The sequence below is a fragment of the Oncorhynchus masou genome, chromosome 23 (assembly GCF_036934945.1).
Source record: "Oncorhynchus masou masou isolate Uvic2021 chromosome 23, UVic_Omas_1.1, whole genome shotgun sequence".
In the NCBI taxonomy this organism is placed as follows: Eukaryota; Metazoa; Chordata; class Actinopteri; order Salmoniformes; family Salmonidae; genus Oncorhynchus; species Oncorhynchus masou.
In genome coordinates, this window is record NC_088234.1 from 26,077,091 (window position 1) to 26,086,989 (window position 9,899).

Genomic DNA, 9,899 nt, shown 5'->3' on the forward strand with positions numbered 1-9,899 from the left:
CGGGGGTCCCACATGAATGGATTTGGAGCCTAATCTTATTAATAACCCATGGAGGGTGGGTTTGACAATCATGCTTTTCTTATGTGAAAATACATGATTACTATTATTAATTCAATGTACAGATTAAAATGATTATCATGACAATGCCTGTGAGAACGATTGCATGAGGTTATATTGCACTGCATGAGTATTGCAATACCAAATCAAAATGACCCAAAATCAAACATGTAAATAAAATATACAGCACATGGTAAAAAACTACATTAACTAGTAAACATTTCTGCCAAACTCCCAAATGTAACACAGAGTTGTTAAGAAAAGAAAGGGGGATAGAGTGGTAGCCTACTTCAGAAAGGTGAGGCAATAACAGTCCTGTCGGTTGAGATGACCAAGAACCGTGATGACCATGACAACCGGCATTGACGACCATGAACCAAATGGTCCAGACGGTAGGGTTAGTGGCACTGGAGGGCCCAGAACACATCAGGACACGTCAAAATTCACTCCTGTGTGGGAAACAGAACACAAGATAATGGGAGATTAGGATTAGTAAACTGGAAACTTGTCATGGTTCCTACATATAATGTTAACACTTTAGTTGAAGAAAAAAAGGTACTGTCTAGAACCTATAATAGGGTTCTTCAGCTGTCCCCATAGAATAACCCTTTGAAGAACCCTTTTTGGTTCCAGGTAGAATCCTTTTGGGTTCCATGTAAAACCCTTTCCACAGTGGGTTCTACATGGAACCCAAAAGGATTCTACCTGAAACTAAAAAGGGTTTTACCTGGAACTAAAAGGAGTTCTCCTATGGGGACAGATGAAGAACCCTTTTGGAACCCCTTTTTAAGAGTGTACCTAAATAAACATGCTTATTTACTGCTACAAATGAATGTGGCATGTATGGAAATAAATATCCTTCAAATAAAGTATTCCCCCCCAAAAAACAATGAACTGCAGGAATTACAACATAACATTTTTCTGCCAGTAACATTTATAGTCCTTGTATTATAACCATAACCAAGGGGTATGTGGACGCCTGCTCGTCGAACATCTAATTCCAAAATCATGGGCATTAATATGGAGATGGTCCCTCCTTCGCTGCTATAACAGCCTCCACTCTGCTGGGAAGGCTTTCCACTAGATGTTGGAACATTGCTGTGGGAACTTGCTTCCATTCAGTTACAAGAGAATTAGTGAGGTCAGGCACTGATGTTGGGTGATTAGACCTGGCTCGCAGTCAGCTTTCCAATTCATCGCAAAGGTGTTCGTGATGTTGAGGTCATGGCTCTGTGCAGGCCAGTCAAGTTGTTCCACACCGATCTCGACAATTTCTGTATGGACCTCACTTTGTGCACGGGGGCATTTCATGCTAAAACAGGAAAGGGCCTTCCCCAAACTGTTGCCACAAAGTTGGAATCACAGAATCGCCTAGAATGTAATTATATGCTGTAGCGTTAAGATTTCCCTTCATTGGAACTAAAGGGCCTAGCCCAAACCTTGAAAAACAGCCCCAGACCATTATTCCTCCTCCAGAAAACTTTACATTTAGCACTATGCATTGGGACAGGTAGCGTTTTCCTGGCATCCGCCAAACCCAGATTCGTCAGTTGGACTGCCAGATGATGAAGAGTGATTCATCACTCCAGAGAAGGCGTTTCCACTTCTCCAGAGTCCAATGGCGGCGAGCTTTACACCACGTCCGTCGACACTTGTCATTGCGCATGGTGATCTTAGGCTTGTGCGGCTGCTCGGCCAAGGAAACCCATTTCATGAAGCTCCCGAAGAACAGTTCTTGTGCTGGCGTTGCTTCCAGAGGCAGTTTGAAACTCTGTAGTGAGTGTTGCAACCAAGGACAGACGATTTTTACCTGCTTCAGCATTCGGCAGTCCCATTCTGTGAGCTTGTGTGGCCTACCAATTTGCGTCTGTGCCGTTGTTGCTCCAAGAAGTTTCCACTTCACAAAGAGCACTTACAGTTGATTGGGCCAGCTCTAGCAGGGCAGAAATTTGATGAACTGACTTGTTGGAACGTTGGCATCCTATGACATTGCCACGTTAAAAATCACTGAGCTTTTCAGTACGGCCAGTCTACTGTCAATGTTTGTCTATGGAGATTGCATGGCGGTGTGCTCGATTTTATACAACTGTCAGCAATGGGTGTGGCTGAAATAGCCGAATCCCCTAATATGAAAGGGTGTCCACACACCTTTGGCCATGTAGTGTACTTGGTATAAAACTTTTTAGTTGGGTAGGGGAAGTCCCAATCTAATTGTCTGCTGTGCTTGCGTCCCTGCTGGTACTGTATGTGCCCATGATTTGTTTATGTAATGGCTGATTGCCGGAGATGATGGTCCACTTCTCACTTTTTCCCTTCTGAGTGACTGTGTCCTATAAAAAGGTTGACGCTGTTGCAGCCCTGCGTTGCCACAGCCAAGAGCCTTGATTTCCAGCAGCAGCTGGCCTACCCCTGTATCAGCACAACAAGTGCCTTGCATCGCACTGACCTTTCCCTCCCTCCCTCCCCCGGCCCCCTAGCTATGCTGGCCTGGCCACGCCTCTCCCCCTTCCCCAGCAAACACCAACCAATGCCCCTCTGGGCCAGCCCAGGTCTCCTATCCCTGATATTATCCTAGATAACTTTAATATGACACATAATTATGTTACTGGAAGCAGCTAGTATACTTTGAGATGTGGGTTAACAGTGTTTCTTAACTCTGTCCCTTGAACATCCCACTCCCAAGGTTGCACATGTTCCAGCCAAGTTCAAGCACACCTGATTCAACATATAAAGGGCCTGGTGTTGAGTTCAGCGGTTGAATCAGGCATGCTTGAGCAGGGCTAGCATACAAGTGTGCAACCTAGGACCGGAGTTGAGAAACACTGCAAGAGAGGCATGTCTGCAGGTGAAATGGGCTTGCCTTAGCTGAATAGAACTATATCCTTTATCCCAAACAGCATGCTTAAAAATAGCAGGTGGTTAATGTCACTTGTTTTAAACAGAGCTGTTTTGATACCAGGTCTGGAAAGAGGTTAAAGTTCAAAAGGTTGTGCATGCTAGAGTTGCGTTACTCAGGTGTGGGTTACCACCTTTTTATTCTCTTAACTGGAATAAATACCTGTTGCAGAATGCCAACAGGCTCATAAACACGGGGCTTCAGGTCACCTGCAACACCTTCTGTCCCTGTCTACACATGTTATTAGCTGCATTAATGATGGCCCTCAAACCATCACGGTCACCTAATAATCCCCAGTTTACAATTGGGTCACCGAATAATCCCAAGTTTACAATTGTCTCATTCATCCCCCTCCTCTCCCCTGTAACTATTCCCCAGGTCGTTGCTGCAAATGAGAATGTGTTCTAAGTCAATTTACCTGGTAAAATAATGGATAAATAAATAAATAAAATAACATGTTAATTAACTGGTTCAAGGGCTACCACCTGGGAAAATACTGTACCTCTTGCACTGTAAGGACGTGTTTACACTGGAACTGGTTTGTACAAGACGTCTCGGCCTAGACACATATTTTTGTAGTTAAGAAGATGGAGTATTTTTGTAGTTAAGATGTTCTTCTATTCTATGATCCCGACTTATTCATTTGAAACAGCATTATTGTGTTTTTTTGGGACTGAAATGTCACCCATCAATCCTCCCTTAAAATAGCCTAAGACTTGACACCAACAATCACCTGGAACAATATCCATAGATGTTTTACTCCATTATAGTGTAGGGAAAGATACATTGGTGTGCAAGTGATTAAGATTGTCAATTATACTGTCATAATTAGGATGTAAATTACGCTGATTAGTGAGAAGAAAGAAATATAACAAGGGCTGCTTGTCTTAATGCAGCCATACTATATGATAGAGAACTCCAAAAAATCACTTACGTATCATGTGACAGGTCCTGCCGTTTACCTGTGCTCCACCACAAAGCTCATGGTTGTCCCATCGAAAGAGGGCGGGGCGATGATGCGTGGTCCCTGCTGGGAGGTGAAGCCCTGGACCCCCGGCCTGCCCTGCTGCTGGACGTGGCCCATACTGGAGCCTCCAGCCAAGGGAGACTTCCCAGACCCTGTGGCCATGTAGTAAGGACTCTCCATGTCCATGTAGTCTGGCTGGGAGGAACCGCCTTTGTTTCCGGAGTCTTCCTGTTCCAACGGCATGGAGAGCTGCGACTGCATTCTAGTGGGGATCAGGGTAGGCGTGCTGGGCATGGCGGGTATGAAGCCTGGGTAGATCATGTAGGTGGGGCCATAGGAGCCGGGACTCAGGGCTAGAGGCGAGATGGGCATGGACATGGGCATGGGCGGCATTTGGGGCATGGACATGGACATGGGCTGTTGGGACATGGGCACGTCCACATACTGGCCCGTCTCGGGGTCGAAGAGGCGGCGGGTGGCCTGCTGGACGGGGGTGTCCACCAGGTAGTAGTTCCCTGTACTGGGGTCAAAGAGCATCTTTCTCTGGGTGCGCTGGTAGTGGTCGATCTGGGGGATGGCTTGTGGGGACATGGTTGGGGAAAAGCAGTACATCTGTGGTTGGGTGGACGCCATGCTCTGAGCCATGGGCATGTGGTAGATGGTGGCAGTTGGCGTGTCCTGGGCTCTCGTCTCCATGACGATGGTGGAGCGTTTCTGTGGGGAAAGTCGGGTCTCTTCCTGCCTCCTGGCGCCGGAATAACCGGGTGGGCTGGCCATCTGGGTCTTGGCGCCAGTGGCGGGGAAGGTGTACATTGCTGTCTTCTCGCATCCACCGCCAGCGGACACAGCGGTTTGCTTGGCGCTGGTGGCATGAGACTTAACAGGGATGGTGAGATAGTTTTCGTGCTCGACTGAAGCTCTGCTGAACTGGAAGGGCATGTCTGCCTTCATACTGTTGGCCGTCTCCCTCTGTCTCTCTCTCTGTCTCTCCTCTGCCTTTCTGAGCTGCTGGGAGATTTTCACTGACACCGGAAGTTTAGGAGACACTGGGCTGAAGCCTTTGCAGTAAGGTGATTGTGATACAGCATGTGGCTGTGATGATGCCTTGTTATTGTTATTTGTGGGGGGGTTTCCTGAAGCCATGGAGCTGACATTAAACACATTATTGGTACCCATTGGTGTTCCACCTAGCTGAGCCAGGGATTTGGGCACATCCTGGCTGATGGGAATGTGAAAAGTCTTCAGGAGGTCTTTCTCCTCTCGTTTGGGTGGTGTCTTTTCGCAAACGGGCAAGGCGGTCGTAGCAGGCAGGGATTTGTCAGAATTAAGGTATGAGTCTCTCCGGATGAGCTTGTCCATGTTAAATGTTGGCACCGTCATGGCATTGGCCACGTTCACTCCCTCCTCCTCTGGCCCATGCTCCTCGCTGGATATGAGAGAGAGCAGATGACTGTCTGATAACATGGAGTGTGGCTCTGATTTCCTCTTCCACTCATTTCTATCAAAAACATACAACTGCTCCATGGTTTTGACTGCAGCCTGTAATTTCTCGAAGGCACCCACGTTGGACATTTTACACTCAGGTTTAGTCTTGTCACTGATGTCAGGTGTTTTATCCTGTTTTCTAGAAGCTGTTCTGGTTTCAATTACAAGTCCAATGGGGCCTTCAGAAGAATCACCTTTCAGTTGTTTTGTATTGTATAATGGCGCTCTCCATGTCGGTTGGTGGAAGTCGCTTTTGGTACCCTCTAGCTGGGGTGATGACCTGTCAACTTCAAATAAATCCTCGTTGAGTCTAGGTTTAGAATACCCAATTAGATTTCCAGATTGCTTCCCATTCCCATTGGTATTGGTATTCACAGACTGACACTTTATTACTATGGGGGAAAGTGACGCAGGGTTTCGATAAGACCCGTGTTTGAAAAGCTTTTGATCTGAGTTAAGGTCGCCGGCGGTGGCGTTATTATCCAACGACACAAAGTGATAAGAACTTTTAACCAATTTACGCACGTCTCTAACTTGGTGTATAGGTGTTTGCAGCTTGCCCCTGTGGTCTCGTATGTCTCTGACCGTGAAGTGTGGTACTTTTTCGGAGGACTCACCCTTCAACGCTGCAGCGAGCGCTTGACATCTGGACTCGTCGCCTGCCTTTTTCAGGTTGACTGAGTTGCAGCCTATATTGGAAGGCACCAGCTTTGCAACGTTGAACGGGTCGCTTTTGTTTTCTTTTACACTCCGTAAACTGATTTTAATTTCGGGTGATTTGGATGTTACCACACTCCTCGGACCAGCGAAGTATTGGGTGTTGTTGGCGCGTAATTTCATACCTCCTCCCTCTCCTTTATCCGCGGCAGCTCGGGTCGAATAATTCATAGTCGGCAGCTGCTTTGAAACTTCTCTCTCATTGGACAGTTGTTGGATACTTGGCACAAACAAATGTAACATTTTGGTTAGCTCACTGTTGCCTGAATCGGTGTACAAGTCCGTTTCCCCTTGGTTGTCGTTGGACGAAGACGGTTTCCCCTCCGGAGTTTTATCGTTTATATGTTCCTTTTGAAACTCTAGCTCACCGTCCCTCCAGGATCTGAATGCGCTATTTTGGCTGCGAAGCAGTGTGTTGTTGGCCATTTCGAATGCTCCTTTTTTAGTATCGAATCCTACTTCATTTGTCGACGCTAAATTCGTTTCTGGTGCAAGAGTTAAAGTGTCTTGTCTCCGACATTCGTCCTTGGCATCGCACGAGCTAGTGTCCACTAAGTCCCCTAGTTCATCGACACAAACAATAGTTAAGTCAGAACTCGCATCTGAGTATTTCGGGCTTTGCCTTTGGAAATCCTTGGACTCTTTCGGTGTAGACCTCTCCCTCTCCATGTGCGCAATTTCAGGCTCTTGTCGGAGAAGGCAGTGAGATGGAGCGTGATAGGACTCGCGTATCTCCCCCCTCTCCATTTTGCGCTCCTGCTCAAACTGCATTTTCTTAGAAATTACATTTTTAAGAAGGCTCGAGGCGAATATTGCTTTCTTGTGTGTGCCTTCCATGGTTTCCCCTGCATTACAGGGTTGCTTGCTGGCCTCATTCCCCTGGCCGCTTGGCAAATTGCTGGTAACTTCATCTGTGGAACGTGATCCTGTTACGTTTTGTGCAAATTTCGAGCGCCTTTCACTCCCAGGCAGCCCTGATTTGACATTACAACGAATATTTAATGTTTCTGTGAGCGTGATAACTCCACCGTGCCCCGTCCCAAATTTTCCCATAAGCTCAAGTTTCTTTGCTGCAGAAGATGCGTTATAGGGACCAGAAAGAGCACCATTCAATGCAAAGAGCTTGTTCGGGGGCGGTTTAGTACTAGCCAATGCCAAACCCTTATATCCTTTATTGTCTTTATTCTTAGCAATTTCAGAGGATGACGTAGAACTTTTATGAGACGCTGTGTTTGGTTCGCGTCCCTGAGACATGTTCATGTTGCCATATTTAAGGTCAACAAAAGTTGACCACCTGTTCAACCCCAGCTCGGAGGCGGAGGACTCGCTGGAGGTGCTGAAATTGATGGCATCGAAGTAAGGGTATGCTAAACTCCTGAACGCTCTGGCAGTCAAGTTGCGCACTTCCTTATCCGCATCGTCAAGTTCACTGACAGCGCTGGACGCACCGCTGGAATAGTCGTTAACATCTTTGCCTTTTAAATTCTTGCCAAAGTGCAAGCGTCCGGGGGCGGCTATGAAACACTTAGCGCTATCACAGACATTCTCCGTATTTGCATCACCAGCTCCTCTAAAAACGTAGCGACTCATGTCTCCGGCGTGCTTGGCATGATAAGTAATATTTTCATTTTCTTGGACGTCGCTAGGCTCATTTATAGCTCGAGAAGTCGTTTTGATTGACAGGTGGATCTGTCCTATAACATTATTTTGGTTCTTTGACAGACTTTCATCTGAGATGGCGCACTTGTCCCTGTCCCCGAGATCACTTTCCAGCTTCGTGCTGACTGCCGCACCGCTATTAGCCTGACCCTGATTGCTTTTCACCCTCTTCTCTCTTCCTGCCATCGTTCCATCGCCGTCAAAAGCAGCATAATCTACGAAAGAGTAGATCTGGTTATCATCCCACTCCTGTCCGATATTATTATCGACATCGTGATCTGAAAGCTCGGAGAGCTGGATCTCGTGCGTGGTTATGTAATGAGGCTCATCCTCCACGGTACTGCAAGGCACGCAATCTTCACAATCACCGGTCCGCACCAAGCTCACATCATCATCCGATTCACTTTGCCCGCTTAACATGTCAGTGTATTGTAAATCTTCATTGTCAATTGGCATATTTTCTACATCCTCAAACGCGTCCTTTTCCGGTGTCCACTCCGCGGTGCCCTCCCTATTACCAACGTATCTAGGGGGTTCGGGAGAGTCCATCATGTTTTCATTCAGGTTAGGAACCTCAGAGAAGCAGACAGTTCCAAGAAACCCTGATAAATAGCCCTTGGCACACTCCTTTGTGTTAATATCCTTCTTTAATTTGTCGCCGTTGATATGATCAGTCACCTTACTCATCAGGTCTCCGTCTCCAGAAGTTTTCTCTTCTGCTCTCGAGCCACCGTTGCCCTCGTCAATCGCCATTTGGCTCCCCTCACCGGTGACAGTGTTCGTGTCGTCTGTATCTATGTCAAGTAAATCATTCAATTCAACGTACTTCGATTCGTATTGCGTCCCAGTGGTATCCGTGATATCTGGCATGCGCTTTTTTAACACGACGGTGGACTTTGGGTAGGTTCGATTTTTGTCGGACGCGTCCATTGTTTCCATTGCATTATGCACGCCTTTTATGCTGTCTATTTTACATTTGGCATAAGATAGAAAAGAAACAATAGAGGTAGATGTCCCCAGGATTCCCTACTTCACTCCCTGATGTCCAGAGAATCAACCACAGGATCCTAGTGGAGGTATTGCTGTGCGCGGCGCCTCTGGCCAACAGTGGCACTCCGGACTGTAACTTCGGATGCCATTGGACACGCCGGCACTACAGACATTCCATACTGGAAGCATAAAGCATCTAAAATGATTAGCTATTTCTGAACCGGTGCGCGCTTCCACAGGCGTGAACAAAATTAACACATTAAGCTATAGACCGACTGTATAATGGATATTTTTAGTTGCTCCAACTCCAAGTCTGAATTTGGGAGATGAACAGAATAGGCATTGTGTGATGGGACGGACCCGTTGCAAATAGTCGTAACAATAAACAAATATAGAAATAGTGACGAAATGTTAAAACGGCTATTTTTAACCTCGGTTATGTGCAGCGTGTTTTGTTTCACACCGGAGACAAGGCTGTCTCACAGACATACCACCCAAGTGCAAACAACCCACTGGGCACAGGCGTCAATTCAACGTCTATTCCACCTTGGTTCAACGTAATTGAAATTACGTGGAAACAACGTTGATTCAACCAGTGTGTGCCCAGTGGGAATGACTGGGAGGGATTTAGAACTTAATGTAAATGCTTGTAAACGCCTAAGTGTATTATCACACTTTTATGCACGGCATTTTAAGCCACATGATAATTATTTTAAGACTAAAAGTGAGATGCGTGTCACTGGGTGGGAATAGGATAGTCACGTTGTAAGCGTTGCTTGAAGGCATATGCAAATAGGACAGTGATGTTTTGCTGATACGCACAGGCTGAATATGCACGGTTGCATCTCAATGAACCTACTCAATTGTTTTATTCTATACTTCCAGTATCAATGAATAGTTATTTGTGTTGAAAAATAATTACATTGCTTAGGCTAATGACAGTCATTACAGACCATATATTAAATCATGAAATTAACACTCAATATCGTATTTTTTTTTTTGTCTCTTGACATGTAATATGTATCAAATTAAGGCTAGATTTTAAGATAGTGATTTTCAGTATAACCTTTTTTTTTGCTGTGTTCTGCTCAAAAGTGACCGATTCAGAACCATTTCCGCGCCGGACAG

The 9,899-nt window shown here is 46.1% G+C and overlaps 1 protein-coding gene across 1 annotated transcript; it reads right to left on the bottom strand.

The window, feature by feature from the left end:
* Positions 1-249: 249 nt before the first annotated feature.
* c23h4orf54 (chromosome 23 C4orf54 homolog) lies at positions 250-8,720 on the bottom strand. The gene is made up of 2 exons (XM_064930770.1): positions 3,888-8,720; positions 250-506 (listed from the first exon to the last, which is right to left on the bottom strand). The coding sequence occupies exon 1, from the start codon at positions 8,718-8,720 to the stop codon at positions 3,912-3,914; it is 4,809 nt and encodes a 1,602-aa protein (XP_064786842.1). The 3' UTR covers positions 250-506; positions 3,888-3,911.
* Positions 8,721-9,899: the final 1,179 nt, after the last annotated feature.